General features: G+C 48.5%; 1 protein-coding gene across 2 annotated transcripts; it reads right to left on the bottom strand.

Moving 5' to 3' along the window:
- Window positions 1-15,535: 15,535 nt before the first annotated feature.
- Rps14 (ribosomal protein S14) lies at window positions 15,536-21,259 on the bottom strand. Of its 2 annotated transcripts, none has more exons than XM_003477354.5 (5): window positions 21,129-21,259; window positions 18,022-18,172; window positions 17,340-17,501; window positions 16,280-16,356; window positions 15,536-15,650 (listed from the first exon to the last, which is right to left on the bottom strand). In XM_003477354.5, exons 2-5 carry the CDS (start codon window positions 18,168-18,170, stop codon window positions 15,583-15,585), a joined length of 456 nt encoding a protein of 151 aa, XP_003477402.1. In that variant the 5' UTR covers window positions 18,171-18,172; window positions 21,129-21,259; the 3' UTR covers window positions 15,536-15,582. The 2 variants fall into 2 exon arrangements, with proteins under 2 accessions (XP_003477402.1, XP_012996447.1); XM_013140993.3 differs by having other exon boundaries at window positions 20,992-21,170.
- Between the last annotated feature and the right edge of the window lie 4,053 nt (window positions 21,260-25,312).

Consider the following 25,312-nt stretch of genomic DNA (forward strand, 5'->3'; position numbering starts at 1 on the left):
AAAATCATTTCAGCAGGCATGGTGATCACATCTGTAGTCTCAGCACTCAGAAGGGTAAGGCAGGAGGATTGCTGTGAGTTTGAGACCAGCCTGTGCTACAAAGTGAGTTCAAGCCAGCCTGACACCCTGTCTCAAAAAACCGAAATAAATAAATAAATAAATAAAATAATCATAGCAAGGCACATCAGTGTGAAGTTCCAGGAAAATAAAGACCAAGAAGATTCTGTACATTTACAGAAAGAAAAAACAAGACAGACACAAAGAATCAGCAACTAAAATGACTTTAGATATCTTAACAGCAACACTGGAGGAATGCCTTTGAAGTCTAAGTTCTACCAGCTGCTCCTCAGACAAAGGACTAATATCTGAAATATATAAAGAATTTTAAAAATTAGACCCGCCAAATTTAAAGACTCGATCCATAAATGGGCACCTGACATGTGTCACATAAAAAGTTCAAATCGTAAATAAATATATGAAAAAATGTTCAGCAACACTGATCATATGAGAAATGCAAATTAAAACAATGCTGAGATTCCCTCTCCCTCCCAGAAACAATGACTGTCATCAACAAATCAACCAATGACACATGCTGATAGGGCTGTGGGGAAAAAGGAACTCTTTTCCACTCTTGGAGGGAGTGTAGACTGGTGCAGCCACTGTGGAAATCAGTGTGGAGATTCCTCAAAAAACTGAAACTAGAGTTTCCATTTAACCCAGCTATTCCATTTCTTGGTATCTTTCTGAAAGAATTAAAAGCATCATACCACAGCAATATATACACACCCATGTTTATAATAGCACAACTTGTAATAGCTAAATCCTGGAAACGGCCCAAGTGCTCAGCAAGATGTGAATGGACAAAGAAAATGTGGTTTTTATGTACAATGGAATACTACTCAGCCATAAAGAAGGATAAACTTGAAACATTTTTAGGTAAATGGATGCCCCTTGAGGCAATACTTTTAAGAGAAATAAATCAGACATACATGTTTAAATATCAAATTATTGCTGAGTGTGTTGTCACATGCCCATAATCCCAGCACTTGGGAGGCTGAGGCAGGAGGATTGTCATGAGTTTGAGGCCAGTACATAGTGAGTTCCAGACCAGCCTGGACTACACAGAGAGATCTTGACTCAACAAAATAACAAACAAACAAAAAATATCATGGGCCAAGGATATAGCTCCACGGCACAGCACCTGCCCGGCAAGCAGGAGGTCATGAGCTCTATTCCCAGTATCAGTAAACAAACAAACAAATATTACACTGTTTCTCTTGTGTTAGAAACCAGAAGCACAAAATGGATGATAAATAATTTGGAAACAGAAAGAAAAATTGCAAATGGGAAGAGGAACAAGTGAGGGAGGAGGGGAAGAGGGAAAAAATAATAAGATGTGTCATGTACAGTGTGCCAGCTCCCTGTGGTGGGTATAATCATTATGTGCTGCACATAGGTACTAGTTACAACTTTCAAAAAATAAAGTCTAGGGCCGGAGTTTAACTCAGCGGTATAAGCACCTGCCTGGCAAGCGCGAGGTCGTGAGTTCGATCTCTGGTACCACAAAAAAAATAATAATAATAAAATAAAGTCTAATGGGAAATTAATCTTCACTGAGCCAAATTACCAAATAGGTCATATCATAAAGAAATATTCAAATTTCACCCTCTCAAAAATGCCTCCTTCCTAGCACCCTTCTGCAGGAGGCTCGAGGGAGGTATGTACCACCAGAATCGAGTTCCCCAAGAAAAGAGGACCACATGCAATGCAGAAAGTGGGAATTCAGCTCCGAGAGGAGCGGGGGCCGGGGGTACTGCTCGAGGCACCCCAGGGGAAGCGGCAGGCCAGCCTGGGAGGTCTGAAGGCCCGAAGGCCGTTTCTCGGACAAGATAAAACTCAGAGCTGTCTGACGGGTCTGAGTGAATGAGGATAATCTAGGAAATGAAGCAAGTGGAAAACCAAGAGCACGATTAACTCTTGGGAAAACAGAGATCACACAGGAAAGAAGCAGTAAACCTGGGCTACCGTGTTCTTCACCCGTAAACAGTGTTCACATGGTCACAATGTTGTAAACGCTGAGTACTGATAGAACCCAACGCGACAGAGGCAGCTGGGAGGGTGACCTTATAGGAAGGGGGCGCAGGCAAGGGGGGAGCGCTAATGCTTCCTCTTCCACAGGGAAAAGCCAGTAAGCAACAGGGGGACCCATTCGGGACCCCTCCTGCCTCTCAGGAGTTATTCTTATTCCCCACTCACTTTCCCCCCGATAAATTTTCCCACTCTGAAAAAAGAAAAGAAACAAAACAAAACAAAAGCCAGGCGTGGTGGTGCACACCTGTGATGCACTCAGCACTCAGGAGGCCGAGCAAGAGGACCTCTGTGAGTTCAAGGTCAGCCTGCACTACACGGTGAGACCCTGTTCAAAGGGTGTAGCAATACCAGAAAGCGAAATCAGAGATATGCAGATAAATAACCACAAGAATTGGCTGAAAAAGTTTGAAAGTGACATGAGACGCAGAATACCGATCTGCCACTTCTCACAGCGGGCGTTGCAGAAGTATTTGATTCTCTAAACGACAGTATGTGAATTCATAACTTTGATCCAAAGTGAAACTAAATTTAAAGCAAAGAAAAAATACATCAAAGCCAGTCGGTTCCAGGCTGATCGTGACAGAAAGACGGTCCAGAGCCTTTTCCTTGCGAGGCAATTTTAGAAGCAGGCTGACCTCAAGGTGCCCACGATACTGGGGAAGAGTCCAGCCGGGACGGCTGGACCTGAGTGTCCCAGGTCAGGCTGGGCCACAGGAGGGACTCCCACTCCTAACAGAGTAAGATGTCCCAGAATCCTAGCTGTCACACAGGCCCGCTGCCCCGTGGAGGAGCACTGTCCAGCCATCCAGCTCGAGTGGGAAAGAGACAAGGTGACAGAGAGCAGAGGGACTTGAATGTCACATCCTAATGGGAAGATGAGGTAAGGGAAATCTAGCTCCCTACTGCTCCTAGGAGAAAGTCTGAGTCTGAAAGGGAAAGGGGACCGACCCATGGTCACCCAGCAAGGTCCATCAAGCTGCAACTGTGCCCTGCCGAATGACATGGTGTTACCAACACACAGCCCAAGGCAGGCTGCCTAGGGCTGCTTCCAGGGCTGGAGAATGTGAGGCGCCATTCTTCCTCAGAGTCTGGAAATGTTCAGACTCCTGGAGTTGGTCAGCAGGACCTGGGAGCCAAGTTGAGGGGACAGTGCCAGCCAAGTATGGGGCACTGCCTTGATTAGCTCGGCTGAGCTGCCTCTGTGTAGGACCAGTACCCTCATTCCGGATGTTAAGGAAAAACTTCACATGAGAATGGAAATTTCTGGCATTCTTGCAGAGGAGAAGACAGAATTAGAAAAGTCATCTGGTTTGTAACATTCAGGGCAATACTTGATCAGGAAAGGGTCCTCAGTGGATATGGAAACGATGTGAAAACAGAGAACAGGGCAGTCATGTGCTCAGGAGTGAAGCCAAGGCCCCTCACCAGTGCCTGACAGGCAGAGGTTCTTTAGGACAGTGAAAAGGGACAGTCCGCTGTCACAGCCTCCAGCAAGAGGTCAAACATCATCGGCAACGGTGGGACAAGCTGAAGTTTTGAGTGTCCTGACAGCAGGCAGTAACACTCGGCATCAGCTGGGGAAGATCTCTGCTGAGGGTTCCTTAACCTGAATCTGCCTCTGGCCTCAGTTCCAGTGCACAGTAAATCCTCGAGAAGAAGGGCACGTCAAATGACAGGTGGATGAATCATTACCCTGACACCTGGGGGGGGGGGTCTTCCTCACAGCACAAGTGAATAATGGTGGTACAGCCCTCACAAAATGTCTCAGTACCTGAGGGTAAAATCTCAGCTCCAGCACTTAGCACTGTGCGATTGAAGCAAGTTCCATAAGTCCTCCCAGGGTGCCTCGGGTTCCTCACCTGTACCTCGGTCTCCTCTGCAAAGTGCACACACTGAATGAATAGACACACACCTGACGTAGAGAAACAGTACAGCGTCAGATGGTCCCGTAATACAGTCTTGTCTTTTCTGGCAAGCTTCTATCTAAATCTGGGCCCTACAGACTTGGAGCAGCTCGATTGGGATGGAGGGGACCTCATGCTCCCTGTCTGGGTTTTCCTGGGAGTCTGGTCCCGGGTGTTACCATGGAGCTAGTGCAGGTCACAGGCTGAGCCTCCTGCCCTCCGCTGGTCTGGGCACTGCAGGCCCTGACTTGGCCAGGCAGGTGGCGTCCCCTAAGACCTCTCTCCCAGTGCTCCTCTCCGGTCCCTGAGTACTGAAGAGTCACTGGAAGGGACAGTCGGTGGGCAGCCCGTCTCCCACCCTGCAAGGTGGTGGCTTTTGTGGTGGGGGCCTCCTTGGATCGCAGCACACGTTGGCTATGAACAAGGGGCCCCAAACAGGGCTCCGTGTGCTAAGTGAGCAGCCTTGTGTCTGCTATTTTTGCCTAGGCAAGTCTGCACCCATTTTCTCTGTCATTCATTCAACAACTATTTTTGTTATTGTTGTTTTTGAGAAAGGATCTTGTTATGTAGTTCAAGCTGGCCTTGAACTATGTAGCGCAGGCTGGCCTCAAACTTGTGATGATCCTCCTGCCTCAGCCTCCCGAGTGCTGGGATTAGAGTGTGTGCCATCACACCTGGCTTCTACAGCTTTTTGTTGAGCTCTATTTTGTGTCACTCTTCCAGGTACTTGGGATGCACTGTGCCAGGTGCTTGACCCTGTCAGCAGCACATGGCTATCACTGTCCAACTAGAGAGTAGATCCTTGTGTCATGTGACAAACAAGGAAATTGTGTGAAGTGTGAGGCTGGGGCGAGCGCTGTGGTGAAGAGGAAGAGCAGGTAGGGCAGGCCGCCCCAGGTGACAGGTGCTGGTGGGGCCTCCCTGGCACAGGCCGGGTCAGGCGGCTCACTAGGCCACGTCTGTGGGCAGGAGCATCAGCCAGGCCAAGGACAGGTGCCGGCCATGTGGCTGAGGGACGAGGAGTGTTGTGGCATTGGAGCGATATCTACACGCTTCTGGGGTTTAATCAGAGTGAAACAGGAAGGCAGGAGAGGCTCAGAGCAATGGACGCCTCTGTCTGACATGGGTTTGGTTTTTGTTTTTTTAGTACTGGGAATTGAACCCAGGGCCTTTGTACTGAGCTACATACTTAGTCCCTTTTCCTTTCCTTTTTGTGTTTGAGACAGGGTCTTGCTACAGGGCTCAAATTCATTCTCCTGCCTCTGTCTCCTGGAGTGCGGGATTACAGATGTACACCCAAGGCCAGCTCTGACTTGTGTGTGTGTGTGGAGGGGGCTTTGGTTTTTTTTTTTTTTCCCTTCTCCTTTTTGATATTTTGGTTTTTTGAGACAGGATCTCGCTTTGCAGTCCAGGCTGGCTTCAAACTATGGTGATCCTCCTGCCTTAGCCTCCAGAGCGCTGGGATTTGGGGTATGCGTCACCATGCCAGCAGCTCGTGTTTTAAAAGCACAGACCAACTCCCTACACTGCACATGCCAATGAAGGCAGAGACTCCCACTGCCCAAGGGGCGGCTGTGAAGGCCTGAGGATGGACAGGGCAGAGGCTTTGTACCAAAAGGCCCAACATGTAGTTAACAGTGATTTGGGAGAAACTGCTCCGCCCATTCCTATTCCACTGAAGGGGCGAGCAGGGGAGCCCAGGTGAGGACTGTCCTTTGCCCAGCACTCTGCATCCTACGGCTGCCTTGGGATCCCCGACTCCCGCACTCTGCCCTAGGTGAGGCGCCATCTGGCAGGCAGGGAAAGGACATAACCTTTGGACTGTGAGTGTGGCCAGGTGGGGCTGAGGCTGCCCATGATTCAGCTGCACTTATTAAGTACTGCTGTGTGCTCAGCACCTCTGTGGGCCAGGAGCTGGGACAGACACATCTGGAGATGTCAGCCAGCAGCAGCCGGGTCCCTGATTTGGGGGCCAGTCCTGGGTCCGTGCAGGAGTCACATATTAGCTGAAGGCCAGGCTGGGGGGACTGGGGGTTAGGCATCTTCTGTGGCTGGAGTAAGTCACAGATGAGACTGGAGGGGGACCCAGAGAGCTGGGCAGCAGTGGCCTGCCGGAGCAGCTGCCCAGGCACGGGGAATGGGGCCCAGGAGCAGCAAGACAGGAGGCAGAGCAGGCCGGCCCAGCCTGACTGCATGGAGCGCAGGTGTGCTCCAGATGCGCTGCGCCTCCACACACAGTGACAGGCGACAGAAGTCCCTCAGAAACAGGAAGTCCCCGGCACATTTGCAGAACCAAAAGCGGTGCTCTGCGAACGCTGCGTGAACGGCCAGGAAAGCGGGAGAGTTTCCAGTGTCGCTGATGACGCAGGTGGCGCTGGGTCCTGCAGGCCAGGAGCCTGGCGAACAAGGTCACCAGCACGGGGGGTGGGGGATGGGGCGCCTCATGATGGGGGTCCATGTGCAGCGCAGGGACCTCAGCGGGGCTGACTAGTGTGGCGCTGTGTGCTGAGGCCGTGGCGACTGAGACCAGGAGGTCAGGACTTGTAGCGGGAGAGTGGGGAGGAGGGAAGTGAGGTGGTGTCCACGGAGGTGGGAGGCCTGTGAGAAGAGCCTGCTCCACAGTACATGGAACCGGAGATTTGTTGGGACTGGCTTTTGCTGTGATGCCGCGTGTAGACATCGATGCCACACTGGAATTCAGAAAAAAAGCGAGCACACACGTTTATGACCCATCACCACGCAGATGTCATTGGAGGCCACAGGAGAGCAACGCTCTGCGGACCCCACCCCGAGCATCCACCGTGTTCAGAGCCTGGGTGAAAAGCAGCCCAAGCAGCAAGGAGGGGCGAGGAGAGGCCAGGCAAGGCCAGGTGGCCTCCTACCAGACAGTGCTCTGTGTCACAAAGCCGGCTCCTCACTGGTTTCCTTTCCTGGGGAGCTCTGCTCACCTCAGACAAGTGCACCGTGTTGGGCCTTCCCAGGAGCTTTCTCCTGTATTGCAGGCTCAGGGGGCTAAACGGGCTGCACAAGCCCCAGCCAGGATAGTACAGGGCAGTAAACGGCCAGCCAGGCCTCGAGGCCCAGTGGCCTAGCCGCCTCCACCAGCCCTTCCTCCTGCTGATGAGTCTCAGGAAGGCCCTGGGGCTGGGTTAGAAAAGCAGAGGGGATCCTTCCCTCCGCAACAGTCAGGTCCACCCCTGGAGCTCCACCTCCAGAGACCCTAAGCTCATTACCCCCAGGAGCAGCGCATTCTAGGCAGACAACAGCCCGGCAGCTCGGAGCAGGGGTGCCAGGCTGTTACTTTTGGGGAGTCTTCTTTCCCACGGCCACAGAGCTTCTAGCCCCACTTCTGCTGAATTTTAGCTCTGCTACTTAGGAGCATCCTGTCTACATTTTCTTCTGTAAAATGATAATAATAGCAGTACCTACTTCCTCACATGACTACACTAATGAAGGTGCTGCATTCAGGTTGCTTGGTAGGCACTTAGTAAGTGTCGGCTACTAATCATCGTGATCGTCAGTGATGTTTCCTGGAGCACAGCAGTCGCTTTCGCCGCATCCCTGCCTTGCTCAATTCTACCTCCTATAATTGCCTGCGGCTTTTCCCCATCACCCTGCCTCTCTCCATTTTCATTTTCTCCTGATGCTGGATCTTCTTCTGCCAAGCTCAGCTGTTCACTACACAGAGCCTGGTGTCCTAAGCCCAGGGTTCCTTCCTTAGAGGTGCTGGATGCTCCAGGTGGGCGAGTTCAAGGCTGCAAACACACACCTGGGGGTGGGGCTGGCAGCTTCGTGCTTTGAGGCCCCGCCCACCCTCACAGGCCACTGGTTTGCTTCCTGCTTTTCCAGTCCCTGGATTTGGATTTGGATCTCTCCCGCTGTACTCCCTGGGCCTCTACTCTCCAGGCAAGACTATGTCAGGATGAAGAGCCTAGGTTCTGAGTCCAGACAGAGCCAAGTTCAAATCCAGACTCCTCCACTTACTGGTAGTGAGATTTTGGCTGAGTCACTTCATTTCCCTAAGCCTCAGTTTCCTCATTTGAAAAATGGGATTAATAGTAATCTTGTCTGGGGGCCTGGAGATTTAGCTCAGCGCCATAAGCACCTGCCTTGCAAGCAGACAGTCATAAGTTTGATCCCCGGTACTGATAAAAAGGAAAAAGACACACACAAAAAAAAACCAGTAATCTTGTCTGCTTTGCAGGACACTGTGAGGATTAAGATACTACATGTAGAGCCGAGCACAGTGGCTCATGCCTGTAATCCCAGCACTCAGCTGAGGCAGGAGGATTGTTGTGAGTTCGAGACCAGCATGGGCTACAAAGTGAGCTCAAGGCCAGCCTGAACTACATGCCGAGACCCCATCTCAAAAAAGACCAAAAAATAAATAAATAAAAAAGAATAATAAAAAAAAAAGATACTACATGTAAAACACTCAGTGGACTGCTATCTCAGTAGACATTAGGCACTAATATTCAGGGCTTTAACGTCTCCATGGTACCTGTTAGCCACGTGTGGTGGTTAAGCCCTGGAAATATGGCCAGTCCAGACATACATCAAGTGTGTACATCAAGTGTGCAGTGGAATTCAGTTCAGTACAGGCAAACTGCCTTTATGATCGTTTCCTTATGTTGGTTGTATGTTGCCCGGTGCAGTGGCACACGTCTGTAATCCTAGCATTCCTAGAGGCCAAGGCAGGAGGATCAGAAGTTCAAGCCCAACCCGAGCAATTTAGTTACTTAGTAAGACCCTGTCTCAAAATAAAAAGTAAAAAGGGTTGGGTGTGTAACTCAGTGTGAAGGCCCTGGGTTGAATCCACTGTACTGAAAAATTAATTAATCATGTGTTGATATAAATTTTTTTTGGTGCCAGAAATTGAACTCACAACCTTGCACTTGCCAGGCAGGCACTGTGCTTCTGAGCTATATCCCCAGCTGCTAATATAAAAATGTTAATGTATTGGATTAAATAAAATATATTATAAGCATATAAATATATAATTTTGATTTTGTTTTTTTTGAGACAGGGTCTCACTATGCAGTCCAACTAGTGGCCTCCTAAGGACTGGGATTATAGGTGTGTGCCACTATTGCCCAGCTCACAATTTTATTTTTATTAGTACACGTTTGCAGTACATGATTACACTCATTATGGGGAATTGGTGCTTGTGCACAACACATCTCAATCCTTTTCACCTCTCCTGCTCCTCCCCTCCTCCCTTCCATCTCTTGGAGAATTCAGCGCAGACCTCAGGCATCCATCAACCCAGTAGGCAGCTTCCTGTTATACCAGTGCTGCCACCTGGTGGTCATGGGTATTTACTGCTGCAAATCCCACAGCACCCGGACTTTCTTCCAGGCCTCTGCTTCCTCCTCCTACTCCACCTCTTCCTCTTTCCTCTCTTTTTGGTTTTTGAGACAGGGTCTCAGATGTTGTTCAGGTTGTCCTTGAACTCACCACACAGGCCAGGCTGGCGTTAAACTTGTGGCCATCCTGCCTCGGCCTCCTGAGTACTGGGGTTATAGGTGTGCACCACTACACCCTCTGCAGCTGTGAGGAGGGGAGTCTTCCTCCCCGCCTGCTTCCTCCTCTCCTGCGTGACTTCTGTGGCAGCTGACTCAGCACAGGAGCTGAGCTGTGGACAACCACAGGGTCAGTTGTGGCCCTGCCCCTTTTATCTATGTCTCTGTGGACAAGTCACTCAACCTCTCTTACTGTTCCCCGCTACGTAAAGTGTGGTAATGACCAGACTCATCTCCGACTGATGAGACACCTGATATTAATAAATATCAATAGTGTTCAGTTGCAGGCTCTGGGATTCAGCAGTGGCCCAGTAGATGAGCCCCACAATCACCAAGGTCAGTAGAAACTTACTAGAAATGTAATGCTGGGTGTGGTGAAGCATGCCCGTTATCCCAACACTAAGGAGGCTGAGGCAGGAAGATCCCGGGGAGTTTGAGATCCGCCTCAGCTACATAGTTTAAGATCAGCCTGGGCAGGCTGGGGATTTAGCTCAGAGGCATAAGCGCCTGCCATGCAAGCAGGCAGTCGTGAGTTCGATCCTTGGTACTGATAAAAAGAAAAAAAAAAAAAAATCAGCCTGAGCTACATAGCAAAACCCTGTGAAAGAAAGAAACAAAGAAAGAAAATAAATTAAGAACGTTATTTCCAGGCTTTCTTCCTAGTGTGACTGAGTTAGAGGCTGTGGTGGGTGGCCACAGTCTAAATCTGATGGAGCTCATGCTCAAGAAGCATTGGACTTGGGGACAGACACATGTCAGCCAGAGCTAGGGCTGTGTGTGTGGTGTGATAAATGGATAAACAGACTGAGGAGGGCAGCCACAGGCCAGGATGCCGACCACAGCCAGCCGTGATGGTCAGGGAAGACCTGTGTGATCAGGTGGCAGTTCCAGCAGAGATCCGAAGGCACACATCTCTGCATCTCTAGGGGACAGGAGAGGTGTGGCTCCTCAAAACCTCTTGGCATGGAGCTGGGGTTTTAGCTCAGCGGCATAAGCACCTGCATTGCAAGCGTGCAGTTGTGAGTTCAATCCCTGGTACCAACTAAAAAAAAAAACCCTCTTGGCAGTGACGTCCACTCAGCTCAGTACTTCGAGCCACACCTGGCTGCCCAGAGAAGCGGAGAACTACAGGACTATTCTGACCAGTGTCCACCCAGCTCAACCCTGAGACTCCTGTTTACAGGACAGCATCTCTATCACTTAGACTCTAACGCACCTTCTGATGCAGGAAAGTCTCCAGTAATAGAAAAAATCAGTCTCTTGAAGCAGCTTCACTGTCTCTGAGAAGCCGTTAGAAAACCATTTTATTTGTCTGTTTAGCAATGCTTGGGCCTGAACCTGGGGCCCTTACACTGACCTACCGCCACAGACTTTTTTTCTATTTTATTTTGAAATAGGGCCCCTCTAAACTGTTAAACTGCCCAGGTTGGGCTCAAACTTGGGATTCTCCTGCCTCTGCCTCTGAGTGCTGGGATTACAGCTGTGGAACACCATGCCTGACTTAAAAGACCCTTTTTTATTTGTTGCTCAATTCTGTTTCTCTACTTCTACTCACTGGCCCACAATGCCACACCACTTTAGAACACACAGCAAGACACAGCCTCCTCCCCAAGACAGAACTTGGCCTATTTGAGTCACTCCTGAAAGGCTTCCTCAACTGTGTACTGAGAATTTTCGTTGTTTAAAATATACATTATTACCTACAGCCTTTGCCTATTTTATTTCTTTGGCTCCATTGTGTTACCTCTTCAAATATTTCATATATAGTTACCTTCTGATGCTAATACCTGAAGTGTTTGGAGATGTGCTTTATCTTTGTTGTCTCCTTTTCTGGGGCCTTATTTTCATGTGTGATCCCCAGCCTTCCCTACAGGGAACTAAATTCGGGGCCTTTACACTAAACTACACCCCGAGCCCTGTTCAATTGTAAGGCCGTCACTAAACTGCCCCGGCTTGTTTTGAATTTATGATCCTTCTGCCATAATCCTCCCAGAATACTGGGATTATGCGTGTCACCACACTCACTTTCTTTATTGTGGACTCCTATTTTATCTAATCTGGAAAACTGGTCCTTAGTTGCTTTCACAGTGAAAATGTTTTTGCCTCTGACTAGAGCTCAGGTAGGAATCGTGAATACATCTGGTTTACTTCAGAAGTCAAGCTCAGCTCCCTTGCCTTGGGTTTCATAAGGGGTATGGGACCCCTGAATTTGTTATTTGTCCCAACATTCTTTATTTGCAGCTTTCTCTTTCTAATCCTTTGTTTGTTTTTGTTTTTTTAGTTTTTTGAGACAGGGTCTTGCTGTGTAGTGCAGGCTGGCCTCAACTCATGACAGTCCTCCTGCCTCAGCCACTTGAGTGCTGGAATTAAAATTTACACTGTCATGCCCAGTCTAATCCATTTCATCTTTTTTTTTTTTTTTTTTTTTTTGTCTTTTTGAGACAGAGTCTTGCCATGCAGTTTAGACCAGCTTTGAGCTCACATTGTAACCTAGGTTGGTCTCAAATTCAAGGGTGCTCCTGAATGTTGGGATTACAGGCATGCACCACCAGGCCTGACTAATCCATTTCATCTTGATGGGACTTCCCCTGTCTTTGGTGCCCTGGAATGCAAACTTTAATTTATTCAGGGTCTAGAAAAGTCCTTCAAAATACCTGTTTGGCTGTCTCAAGTCCACTGATCCATTCTTCCAGTGATTCATCCAGTAATCTTCACTGGACTCCTGATCTGTGTAGCCTGCCTGGCTATGTTGACCAGGGCTTATTCGGTCCTCTCACTGCCCACAGGGGTGAAACAGCCTCTTCAACAGAGGGCAGCCAGTGGTGCCACATGGGCAGAGGTGCCATGGGAATTCGGCAGAGGGGTGCGTGCGAGGCAGCCAGGAAGCTAAGTGAAGGTGATAAAGAGTGAACTGGATCTAACATTGGCCCAAGACAGTGACGGTGAGCAAAGTAGGTGCTGAATGAGCCCTGCTGCTGGGGAAGCCTGGGTGAGGTTTTGGAGGGAAGAACAACTGTAAAATCAAGTGGAGCTAGGTGTGCCTTGGCTGGCCAGAGGCCATTCTCAGCATACCAGGGCCGGGCAGTGATTTACCAGAAGGGACTACTGGTCAGTCATTACCCTGTTCCCCATTACCCCTTAGGCAGGCGCTGTAACCGTTAAACCTCCGGCCAGCAATTCGGTTTAGATCACAGCTGCAGTGATGTGGGGGCAGGCAGGGCCAGAGGGAAGCCAGGAAGATGGGTTCAGATGCAGACCCCTACTGCTCAGCTGAGAAGGAAATCAGGTGAGGAGTGGTGTGCAGAACCAGTGGCTGCATGGTTCAGGGTGAGTGTCGGGAGCATCTGCCCCTGCTGGGTGCCCAAGGTCCTGTCTGCCTCAGGGGCCACAGGAGCCTCACAGTGTGGCTCTCCTCGCAAACAAAAGCCTGAAAGGACTTGGCTGATTACATCTATGGTTAGCAAGGAACAGCGGTACAAGTCACAGGCGTCACAGGTAATAAAAAGCATGCTCCACAACCACCTGCATCTCCCCACCTGGCCCTCACCTGCTGCCAGGTGTGGTGGCACATGCCTGTGATCCCTAGCACTCAGGAGGCCAGCCTGGGCTATGTAGTAAGACCTTGTCTCAACATCCCCCAAATAAAAATTTAAAAATCGCAGCTTCTTCAAGGCCCCCTCAAAGGCAGCCCTCATTTCAGGCTTTTTCTCTAAATGGCTGAGGCGAATTGTTTTGCCTAAGGTTGCCCTGTCCACAGCTGCAGAGCTGGGATTTTTCACCCAGGCACACCCTCTTGAGGGCCTGTGCACCCCTCCTGCCAGACTGGTGGTATGAAAGGCAACCCCTAGCCTCCCCGCAATGGATTTAAAAAGCACTTGGTTCACTCTGCCTTCTGTGACAGGGTCTCACTACGTAGCCCAGGCTGCCCTCCTGCCAAGCGTGGATCTCAGACATGCACCATCATGTTTGGCTTCAAGTAATTCTAGACTTAGCAGAACTGCAGAGATGGCGTGCCAGGCATGGAGCTTCTCTGCTCCCATCTCCCAGGACCGAGATGCACTCGTCAAAAGAAACACAGGCACTCACTCCTCCAGAACCTCTTCTGCCTCAGGCTTCATCTTCATGAACAGCAATGCTTCTGACTTTCGGACAGTTCTCAGGAGTGTTTCCTAGAATGTCCCGACTGGAATATCCCATGTATGAGCCAGAGGCTGCCACTGGCGTGAGCTCAAGTGCTGTGAGCCTTACTTGGCCAGGGAAGCATGGCAGGTTGTTCAGGGTGGTAACTGTTTTCCCTCTCCCAGACGCTACCCTTTGCAGTGAGTCACCAAGTCCAGCAGCCCACCGTGCCCCTGTGAGGACCGCTCAGAACTGTAACAAAAACTTGTCACTCTTTACTCTCTTATTAAAATTCACAATTTGTTCTGAGACAGTATCTCACTATGTGGCACAGGCTAGCTTCCTGCCTCAGCCTGCAGAGTGCTGGCATTACAGGCATGCATCAGAAACAAGTGACCACCACAGGGGTTGTTTCAGCAGCTGTAAAAGGTCTCGAAACCACTGAATTGCACAGCATGTAAATAAAGCTACAATTCAAAAAGTATATGCTCCCACCTTAGCAAGTAATTTCCATTAAATAAAAATCAAAGGTGCAGCTCTCCACACGGGTTTTCTTAGCTACATTACAGGGATGGCACCTTTTCTGTCAGGCTAACCTTCAACAGGTGAGTTAAGCACGGTGGTTCGTACCTGTAATCCTAGCACGCCGGAGGCTGAGGCAGATACTGGCCAGCCCGAACTACACGGCAAGACACTGTATCAAAAAAACCAAAACAAGGGCCAGGGATTTAGCTCAGTGGTGTAAGCACCTGCCTGGCAAGTGTGAGGTCTCAAGTTCAACCCCTAGCACCAAAACAAACAAACAAACAAAAAACACAAAACATTCAATGGGTGATTGAAACAAGGGAGGTACATAACCCGGACTGCACCAATACAGTACCCCACTCCTCCCTCAGAGCTTTTGCTTATTCACGGCCCGGAACAGAGTGTGCACATGTTACTACAGGTCTATCCTAGCAGCAACCCAAAGCACTGTTGCCCCAGCCAGGCTGGAAGGCACACACCTGTCACCTTAAAGACCTTAGGGAGGTAGGAAGCTCTCCGAGCCCTAATACTGTGTCCCAAAACTTAAAACAAAACCTGAAAGGGCTGAGAACGTAGCTTACTCAATACAAAGTACCTGAACTCAATTCTCTATACAAAAAAGCCAAACGAGGGCTTTGCCTCTTGATTTCTTTCCTGAAGAACCCACCGTCACCTTGTATTCTCTCCACCCTGTCCCCCCCGCCCCCAGGCTCGGCCCACCCCACCCCACCCCACCCCAGCCTCTAACCACAGGGTACTGCAGCAACCCTTGTGCAGCATCGGTACCATCTGGTGCCCATTCTTGGATCCGGGTGCAAGCTTCCGGAAGGCAGTAACTTTCTCTTCTTCATGGCTGATGAAAATAGGACCTGGTGTGGATTTGTGGGGTGACTGAATCTTATGTACTTTATGTTCCGATGTGGAACCACCTCAAGATATCTGCCAAGGGAAGACAAGCAAGCTGCAACAAGCGAGCTGCCCATTTCGCACAGAAGGTGTGGGGGGAGACACCCACGCGTGCTTATATTCGGCTCAGGTCTGGAAGGTTCCTCTTCTGCTCGGGCTTCGCCACGATGACAGTTCCCACTCCGCTTTGGCTCCTTAAGAACCAACAAGCCCAGTTTTAGAGCCGTCTCCATTTTCAGACAAGACCGCTCAGGCTTTGCTGTTTTGGATCATGGAGGCATTACCATCTCACCCTACCTCGGGCTCATCCTCCTGGGAGCCACCTGCAGAGCTGGGTGGGCCACCTCACCAAAGGTGCCGGGCAGCAGGCCCTCCCCACCTCTAAAAAGCAGCACTCTGCTGCTGTCTGCCCTGCCTCCTTCATGGCTACCCCTGAGAGCCCAACCCCAAGAAAAACTAGTGCCGAAGTAGCTCACACAAAAGCCATTTATTAACAGAAGCAACTTGAGTCTCGTTCACAGACGGCGACCGCGGCGCCCTCCCTTCCTGCGGGTGCTGTCGGAGGGGATGGGAGTGACATCCTCTGTGAGGAAGAAGAGAAAACATCACTGCCTAGAGCTAGTGCATCAAAATGTCCCAGTCTCCACTGCCTCCCCAGAAGAGTAAACAGGCTTGAGAGCGCATGGCACTTCAGAGGCAGGGGAACACCACTGACTGCACTGGAAAACCCTACCAACAGGTGAGGGGAGGGTTACAGTGGTCAGAAACATCTTCGGATCAGGACATGCTAAGACTTCAGACCGAGAGCCAGTACATCTTGCTTCTAACTGCACAGAAACAACAGCGAAGAGCCAAGGCCTGCCTGAGAGCAGGAAGGGACCCAGTCTCCACATGTCAGGAGGCACTGCTCAGTCCTTCACTTCTGCTTGTCCCAGAGTGGTGTGTCTTTTTATCTAGTGGGCAGAGACTAATGCTGCAAAGTGGCCTACTGTGAAGATGACCTACAGGTACCACTAACAATGACCCTGAGAAGTATCAGGAGGGATGGAGATATTTGGGGAGAGATTTTAAGTCTCAGAGTGCCTTTACTGAACCTACTGCCAACAGTGACTAGAGCAGGTTGTTTATGCTTTATCCACAGGCACATGGTTTTGGGGCCAACCCTTCCAAATCTGCCAATCAAGGTGATACCTAAGCTAGGTGGGTACTCACCAATCCTCCCGATCTTCATTCCCGAGCGAGCAAGGGCTCTGAGGGCTGACTGTGCACCAGGTCCAGGGGTCTTAGTCCTAGTAATGAAGGATTAATTAGCCACGTCAATGGGAATTCCTTCTAAGAGCCACATTCCCTTAGTTCAAAAATCTGCAAACTTTCTGTGATATACTAGACAGTAAATATCTTAGGCTTGTGAATTACTATGTCTTCTGTGGCTTATTCCCTGCAAAAGGCAACAAAGATCTCTTTCAAAATCCAAAAACTACTCTCAGCCCAAACTGTACAAAAACAAGCTGCAGGTCACACCTGGCGTGCGGACCAGTCTGCCCATTCTGTCTGCAGCCTGGCTCTACCTTTCCCTCCCCAGCACATGCTGTGACCAGGTGTCATTCCAGCTGCTACATTCGAGATGCCACCAACTCCATCTGGTCTGCTTCCCACTCAGCAGTCACCTCTAGTTTTTGTGCCCAAACTAACACCCAGGTTCTTGCCCTGTTCTACATACAGTAAGGCTCCCTGAATCATCTCATGGCACTCTTTCCCTCAGGTGCATTCTCATCTCAAAAAATGCTCTTGGCAGCTGTCCCTAGCTGGGATATGCCCTGTACATGCTCCTTCACAGGATCCTTTGGGACTCTGCTTTTCTGTACCACTGGTGATCGAGCCAGGAGCTTTGTGCATGCTAAGCACTGTCACGGAGCTACAGCCCAGCCCTAAGTTTAAATTAAACTGTATCACCAAATCCATACTTTTACATCCTAGCATTTACTGCAAGTCCTATTTTCATCAGCTATGAAGAAGAGAAAGTTGATGCTTTATGTTAAGTGTGACTCCCTGCCAGCCCGGGAACGCACCAGGAGGGCAGAGGCCGTAACTGCCTTTTCCCATCATTCTTCTTCCATACTGAACACTGTATCAGGACAACATGTGCAGGAATGAAGTATTTCAAACTATTTTACTTTATATATCTAAAATCTCTTGAAATCAAGACTCAAAGTGCAGTGCTCTGGCACCCAAGATCAGCTTTTTACCACTGCCCAGCCCCAGCCTTCTGTACCTGTTTCCGCCTGTGGCCCGGAGCTTGATATGCAGGGCGGTGATGCCCAACTCCTTGCACCTCTGGGCCACATCCTGGGCAGCCAACATGGCAGCATACGGGGAGGATTCATCTCGATCAGCCTTCACCTTCATCCCGCCAGTCACTCGACAGATGGTTTCCCTGGGGACAAAAGCACAGCCGTCTTCACTCCCCTAAAGGATTCACTGAGTGCCATGGCACACACATGAGACGGGAATGGTCAACTTGAGCACATACTCTGATCCTGGACAAGACAGCTGTGAACACTGCTTTCAAGGGCTCAGTATCCTGTTAGCGCTATTACTTAAGCTTCACAATTACTCTACAAGGTATATGCTGGGAAGATCAGTTTACATGCATCAAAAACGCAGCTGTCACACAAGTCACAAAACCTTGCTGACAGCAGTCAGAACCTACACTTGGGACTGACTTCCAGTCCAGCACTGCAGCCACAGTACAGGCATCAAGGACTCAGTGATGATCACCCTGTGAGGCTACACAGACACTACCTGGGAAGTTAGCCTTTGTGATGAAATGATACTCTTTCCCTGGACAAAATACTGTTTACTTAGAACCCTTAACTGCTCAACCAGGGCCCCAGGTCTCTGCTTCCTTCAGCCTCTGCCAGCTGAGTTTTATGCCCACCCACCCGTTTACTCACTTGCCAGACAGATCAGTGACATGGACAAAAGTATCATTGAAGGATGCAAAGATGTGACAGACACCAAATACATTCTCTCCTTCAGCCACCTGAGGCCCGAGGCTGATGACCTGCTCTTCCTTCTTTTCCTTCCCCTTGCGAGGCGCCATTTCTGAACAAAAGGACGAGAATGTCAATGTTAACAAGAGACAGAAGTTTTTTAGAACCTTCCTTCCTTGGCTACTAGAGGCCCTGTTTTAAGCAGGTGTGGACAGGCTTGAAATCCTACCACTCTGGAGGCTGAGAAGTGATCATGAGTTTGAACCTAGCCCTGGCAACTTAGCCAAACTTCCTGCAGGAGGATCGCCAAGTGAGGCCACCTTGAGCTACACAGCCAGCTCCTACCTCAAACCATCACCACCATCACCAAAACAAAAAATCTGTGAAGATGTGGTTCAGCTCAGAGGCCCTGGATTCATTCCCCAATACCATAAACAAAAAAATAAAGCGCTTTGCTCCTCGGTGCCCCTACCCTTCTCCACACCCACACTCATCTGTCCCACTACAACCCACCTCTCCTTGCACTTGGGGTTGCCAGCTGCTGGCTAAAACCAAACCACTAGCAACAATGAAAAAGCATAGCTTACTGCACCTTTAGGAGAAGGTTCTAACAACAGATCATAAGCACCCCGATTTCACCCAGTGGACCTGCAAAGTAACAGATGATCCACTGGCTTAGGTCTCTGGAGACCAGAACACAAGTGGTAGTTTTGCAAAAGTGGGCAAATCAATTTTTTCTCTTGCCAGGCATGGTGGTACATACCTGTAATCCCAGCACCACGGGAGGCCGAGGTATGAGGATGGCCACAAGTTTGAAGATGGGCTGAGTTACATAGTGGGTTCAAGGCCAGCCTGAAGTTCACAGTGAGACTTTTTCTCAATAAAGGAGCTTGGAACATAGCTCACTGCCAAGGTCCTTGGGTTCAACCTCCAGCACTACAAAATGAAAAGTTCTTTCTTCTGACCTTTACTGTTTCTGACACATAACCCAGGAAATTTTTGTTGGGTTTGTCCAGTGTTTCACAGCGAGTGAATTGCAGAGCTGAGATCAAAGCCAGGTAAAGAGTTCTTAGACCACACAAATTACTTCTAACATTAGAAGAACTAGATCTCCTAGCTGGAGGTTTAGCTCAGCGGCATAAGCACCTGCCTTGGAAGCAGGCAGTCGTGAGTTCGATCCCCGGTACCGATAAAAACGAAAAAGCCAAAAAAAAAAAAAAAAAAAAGAAATGAGAAGAGTATATCTACCAGCTAAACTGTGTGAAGATCAAATTGATAATACGTGAATAGTGTACTGTAAAACAGAACTAGATCTCCTAGTCCCAGATTCCTCCAACCTCTTTTTGAGACAGAGTTTACTATGCAATTCAGGTTGGCCTTCAACTCAGAGATCCTCTTGCCTCAGCCTCAGTGCTGGGATTACAAGCATGTGTCACCATGCCTGACCCCAGTCCCATTTACAGTTTAGGTTCAAAGAAACTCTGAAGACTGTATTTCACAAACTAAGGTCAGGGTCAACACCTACCCATGAATGGTAGTCTGAAGATCCTTCACTCAGGGGGTAAAATCTCACTGCTTCAATTCTACACACACTTTTCAGTTTAGATTTCAAGAGTCCCCTGCCAACACAGCCCTCCCAAGTCCTTGCTTCACCAGATTCCTCCCAAGTCAATCTAAATGTTCTTCCGGCCCTCCAGCAATTCATCTGACACCTTCCCACTACTGTTTGGAACCAAACCCTTCAGTTTATGCACTAAATCGTGTCTTCCAGAATGTCTGATGGACAAGATCCATTTGGAAGACTCAATACCCTGCTACAGCCTATAAATATAAAGTACCATCATACTGTCTTGACCTAGGAAAAAAACACATTGGCCAGGGGACAGTGAAAACCGGGAGACCAGGAAGGCTGTCTCCAGTCTAGAGCCCCGGTCCCTCTGAACATCCAAGCTCTTTCTTTTTCTTGAGACAAGGTTTTACTATGCAGTTCAGGCTGGCCTCGAACTCGGTGATTCCCCTGCCTCAGCCTCCCAAGTGCTGGGATGACTGGCATGTGCTACCAAGCCATGCCCGGCTCCTCATGATTTCAGAGGAATGATTCAAGTGAAATTAGGTTATTCCTAAAGATGGGGCAGAGAAAGTTAGAAGGGCGTGCCCAGGACCACATTACAGACAAACCACACCAGCACAGCACTCTACTCCACATCAAGATGCCTCTCCTCCCCTCGTGCGGACTGTGACTCCTGGAGCTCCCTGTGCCTTCCTCACATGCCGGTGTCTGACCACAGTAAACACTGTCAGTGCAGGTTTGGGGGTCCTCACATCAAACCAGTCTAACGAACATGACCGAGGGAGTCAAGCACTGCAATGAAGGCTCCACAGAAGCCCTGGGTTCTGTCTGGAATAGCCTAGGAAGGTACCAACAGGCAAGTTCTGCCAAGGCGGCTACTCGTGTTTTTTTGCCTAACACCCTGGAAGTGATTAGGGAATGTTTCCGCGAGTACACAGCGAAACCAGCACACACTTCTATGCAGCCCCCACCATCAGTTTCTGGCCCAAGAAGCCGGCCGCGCGCGCGCAGAACATGCTATGTGCCCCCAGCCAGCAACAAGGATCACCCTGACTCTGGAGCACCTACAGGACCAGGTGTTCCTGAATCCTTCCATGTGTCCACACTGCAACCCCACAAGAAAATTCTTATTTCTGTCTTCCTTAAGAGACAAACTTCAAAAAAGATGCAAGCCTGCGATCGCCCAGGAAGAAGCTGGCAGGACTGAGGTTGAGACCAGAGGCCTTCCTCTTACAAACCACGCCGTGCAGCCTCCTAAACGAAGCCTTAAGGCCTGGATCTGTTTCACCCCACTTCATATACTTCCGCCCGAAACCAGACGGCGCCTTTGGAGACCAAGAGAAAACTCATCCAGAACGGACCGTAATCTGGTCAGCCGGCCGCGCGACTCTCGCCCAGAATTTAGCTCAGCCAGAAAGACTCCAGTCCCGCGTCCTCAGCCCCGCCAGGTCCTCCAGCCAAAGGATGCCGCAAGATTGTCCGCCGCCGGGCCTCTTACCTGCAGGCCGTCTCCAGACTCCACTACCGGAAAGAGAGGGCGGGGGAGGGCGGGGCGTCGGGTCACTTCCTGTCCCGGAAGTGTACTTCTGAGGTCAAAGGGTGAGGCGTGTACCTGGAAGACACCTCGATTATTGCCAAGAGATTTAGTCTCGCTCTCAGCAAACATAGCCTACTTAACAGAGAGCGAAAAGAGGGAAAGACCTGTGTGCCGCAGGGGCGAATTTATCTACGCGATCGTAGGAAGCCGACACTCGGCGGAGTGAGGCGAGACTGCGTTAGGAGAGGACGGTGGCCGCGGCTAGACCAACTTCCGCTATCCTGACTCTGGGCTTGGCTGCCTGGAAGCGTTAGCGCTCCGTGTGGCGCGGAGGGGAATAACAGAACAAGGTGAGAAATTATTCAATACTTTGATGCTAGCCTCCGCTAAATAACTTATATACATTGTTTCATTTCACAGAATTATCATACAAGTACGGGTTTTATTTCCCTTTACAGATAAGGAATGTTAATCAAATATGTAGCTGGATATATGAGGAAGGACTAGCAGATCTTGGCAAATAGATAAAATACACATATCTGTGTGCACAGGTGCGCACACACACATACACACAGGCATATATGAAGTATATGGCTGGATGTGATGGTATGTGCCTGTGTAATCCCAGCACTAGGAAGACTGAGACAAGAATACTGTGGCAAGTTGGAGGCCAACTGCCATAGTGAGTTCAAGCCCAGCCAGACCTACATAACAAAACCCTGACTCAAAAAAAATTATACATATTGTATTTATATCCTGTATAATTCAATGTACATATTGTATATATGAAAAAGTTTTAGCAAGCTGGGTGTGGTGCTGCATGCCTGTAATCTCAGCTGCTCAGGATGGTGAAAAAGGAGGATTCCAAACTGAGGAAAAGAGCCAGGCATGGCGCTGCATGCCTGTAATCCTAACACTTGGGAGGCTGAGGCAGGAGGATTACCATGAGTTTAAAGCCAACCTGGGCAACACAGTGATTTCAAGGCCACCTTGAATTACATGGCAAGATCCCAATCTCAAAAAACAGACAAGAAAAAACAACAACAACAACAAAAAACCAACCCTCACAAAACAAAACAAAAATACACTGGAGCCCATTGTATCAAAATATAAAATAAAAAGAGCTGGGAGTGTTGCTCAGTTGTAGAGTGCTTGCCTAGCATGTAGCAAGCCCTGGATTTAATCCCCAATACATAAAAAAAGTAAGTAAATAATAGCATTTTAATAAATAGCTCTTGTGTCTTAGGATTTTTTTTCTGAGACAATCTCTCTATGCAGTTCAGGCTGACCTCAAGGCTTCCTCCTGCCTCAGCCTCCCCAGTGCTGAAATTACAGGTATGTGCCAGCATACTTGTTTTGTGTCCTAGAAGTGATAAAACTCTGACAGACATCTGCTTAATGCAATTTTTCTTTTCAAAAATCTGGGCATAATGGTGCACTTCTGTAATTCCAACACCTGGGAGACAAAGGGTCATAAATTCCAACCCAGTCTGGATGAGTTAGTGAGATACTATCTCTAAAAGAGGCTGGAAATGCAGCTCAGTGCAAAGCCCTAAATTCTTTTAATTTCATTTTTGCTTTTTTGAGACAGGGTCTTGCCATGTGCATGTCTAGCTTTGAACTCATCATGTAGCCCAGGCTGGTCTTTAACTCACAGCAGTCCTCCTGCGTCAGCCTGCTGAGTTCTGAGATTACAGGTGTGCGCCTGCACATCCAGCTACAGAATCCTAAATTCAGTTCTCAGGACTACAAACACAAAATGAAAAACAGAAAATGTATTACCCTTTTTCCCTTTAGGAAAGCAACTTCAGAACACCCATAAAAGCAGAAGTATAAGAATGTCAATCAAGAAACAAAAGTAGCAATCACAACACTGCCAACCACTTGATATTTGTCATTCCCAGTGTCACCCATGTACATGTGTGAAAAGGTTTTTTGTGTTTTACTTTTTTGTGCCTGGGATGGATCCCAGGGCTTTGCATTAAGCTATATTGCCAGGCTTTTTCATTTATTATTTAAAGGCATTGTTAAATTGCCCAGACCAAGTTTGAACTTGTGATGCCCCTCCTTCATCGTGCCAGAGTGCTGGGATTACAGGTGTGTGCTGCTGTCCCTGGCTGGTTTTCCAAGGAAAGACACTAACAATATAATGGTTTGTATCAATAGTTAAAAAATATAACCATGCTTCTTATATACAACTCCTACAACACAAAGGTATGTAATAAAAGTAAAAATCACCTTCAAATTCTTCTTTCTAGAGTATCACCATATGACATAGGAGCATCTGGGCTGGGGATTTAGCTCAGCTGCATAAGTACCTGCCTTGCAAGCAGGTGGTCGTGAGTTCGATTCCCAGTACCGATAAAAAAAAAAAAAAAACTTAAAAATGACATAGGAGCATTATTTCCAAAACAACTTTCTTTGCCTCTATGATTATGTTTACAGAAAAAAAAATTTTTGGAGGCACAAACTCTGTAGTTCTGACTGTTCTGAACTCATTATGTAATCCAGGCTGCCTCAAAATCATGGCAGTCTTTTTGTTTCTGCCTCCCAAGAACTGGGTAGAGCCACCACACCTGGCTTTTTAGAGCTTTTTAAAGCCAACACTGTTATGGACATCTCATAATAACTGGTAGAAAGCCTCAGAATTTTTAAAATTAGTTTTATTTTTTTGCTGAGGTACTAACCTTTGCACTAAACAACACTGTAGAGGACCACTGGATGGCTTTCCTTAAATAAAGAGCAGTTACCACTACTTTAGCTAAACCTGGCCTTCTCTCCATGTACTGATATGCACAGAGCTGGCTAAGCTATTTCCTTTCCCTTCAGTTGGCTCTAAGCAATGTAAACAGGGCTAGCTGAGGTGCTGATGTGTAATGTAATCTTTCAATCCAGCCGACAGTGAACTGTCTTCTTGCTCCAGTGTCTCCCCCTAAATGGATCAGCTCTGGGGCTGTCAGCTAGGTTCGAACCTCAACAGAAGAGGCTCTGACTTCCCAGGGCAGAAAAAGTTTGCCCATCAGAACTGAAGCACTTGCCCCCTAAATGTTAAATGTTAAATGCTGCCTTAATTGTGTTATGCAGATTGGTCTGCATATCCTTCTCTGCATATTGCAGAGGTGCTGTTTGGCCTCCTGGCTAGTCCAGCTCACTATGCTCATGTATTTCCCGCCATTCTCATGGTCACTTATCCTTAGCCACGCCCATCTTCATGAACTAATAAAATTTGGGTTAGGCTCTGGGTCATGGTCTTTGTTCTGTGCACCCTTATCTGGACCAGACACAAGACCCCATAGCTGCCCTGTAAATAAGTCTTAGTGTCTTTATTCTTACATGGATTGCACTGGAGGTGGTAGATTGGAATTAATTTGCCAGGTTTCCAGTAACATTTCCATGGAATTACAAATATAAATTTTCCAAACCAAAACGAGGATGGGAAAAGAGCCTCTATGCTGTATCCACCAGCCCTTTCTTTTTTTTTTTTTTTTTTTTTTTTTCTTTTTTTTTTTTTTTGAGAAAGGGTCTTGCTAAATTTTTTATTTTTGGTACCAGGAATTGAACTCAGGACCTTGCACTTGCCAGGAAGGTGCTTATGCCACTGAGCTATATCTCCGGCCCATTTTTTTTGGTCTTTGAAACAGGGTCTCACCGTGGTCAGACTGGCTTTGACCTCATTATGTAGCCCAGGCTGCCCTCAAACTGCCTCTGCCTCCCATGTGTGGGAATTACAGGCATGCACCACCGTGCCAGGCAGGGGCTTGCTAAATTGTCCAGGCTGGACTTGAATTTGCAGTTTTCCTGCCTCAGCTTCTCACATTGCCAGGATTACAGATGTGTGCCACCATGCCTGGATAAACAACTTTAAATTTTATTAGTTTGGGGCCAGGGATACAGCTCAGTGGTACAGCATTTGCCTAGCGAGCGCAAGGTTGTGAGTTTGATTCCCTTTACAAAAAAAAGAAAAAAGCATAAATTTTATTAGTTTGAATATAAAATCCACTCACAAGGGAAATGCAAATCAAAACTATGTTACGATTCCATGTCATCCCACTCTGAATGGCTATCACTGTTATGGCTTGTGTCCCCCTAAACGTCATGGCGTCATAGGTATATCTTTTGGGAGCTGCCTGGATCTGGAATGTGTG

This window comes from Cavia porcellus, unplaced genomic scaffold (assembly GCF_034190915.1).
Source record: "Cavia porcellus strain 051 isolate PalLab524CR breed Dunkin Hartley unplaced genomic scaffold, mCavPor4.1 scaffold_21, whole genome shotgun sequence".
Lineage (NCBI taxonomy): Eukaryota > Metazoa > Chordata > Mammalia > Rodentia > Caviidae > Cavia > Cavia porcellus.

Excerpts from the sequence above, each read along its gene's own strand:
- Rps14 (XM_003477354.5), bottom strand. The coding sequence starts at position 18,170 with ATGGCGCCTCGCAAGGGGAAGGAAAAGAAGGAAGAGCAGGTCATCAGC. Across the intron at positions 16,357-17,339 it reads CGGGCCACAGGCGGAAACAG|GACTAAGACCCCTGGACCTG; the intron begins GTACAGAAGGCT and ends CTTCATTACTAG. Across the intron at positions 15,651-16,279 it reads AATGAAGATCGGGAGGATTG|AGGATGTCACTCCCATCCCC; the intron begins GTGAGTACCCAC and ends TCTTCCTCACAG.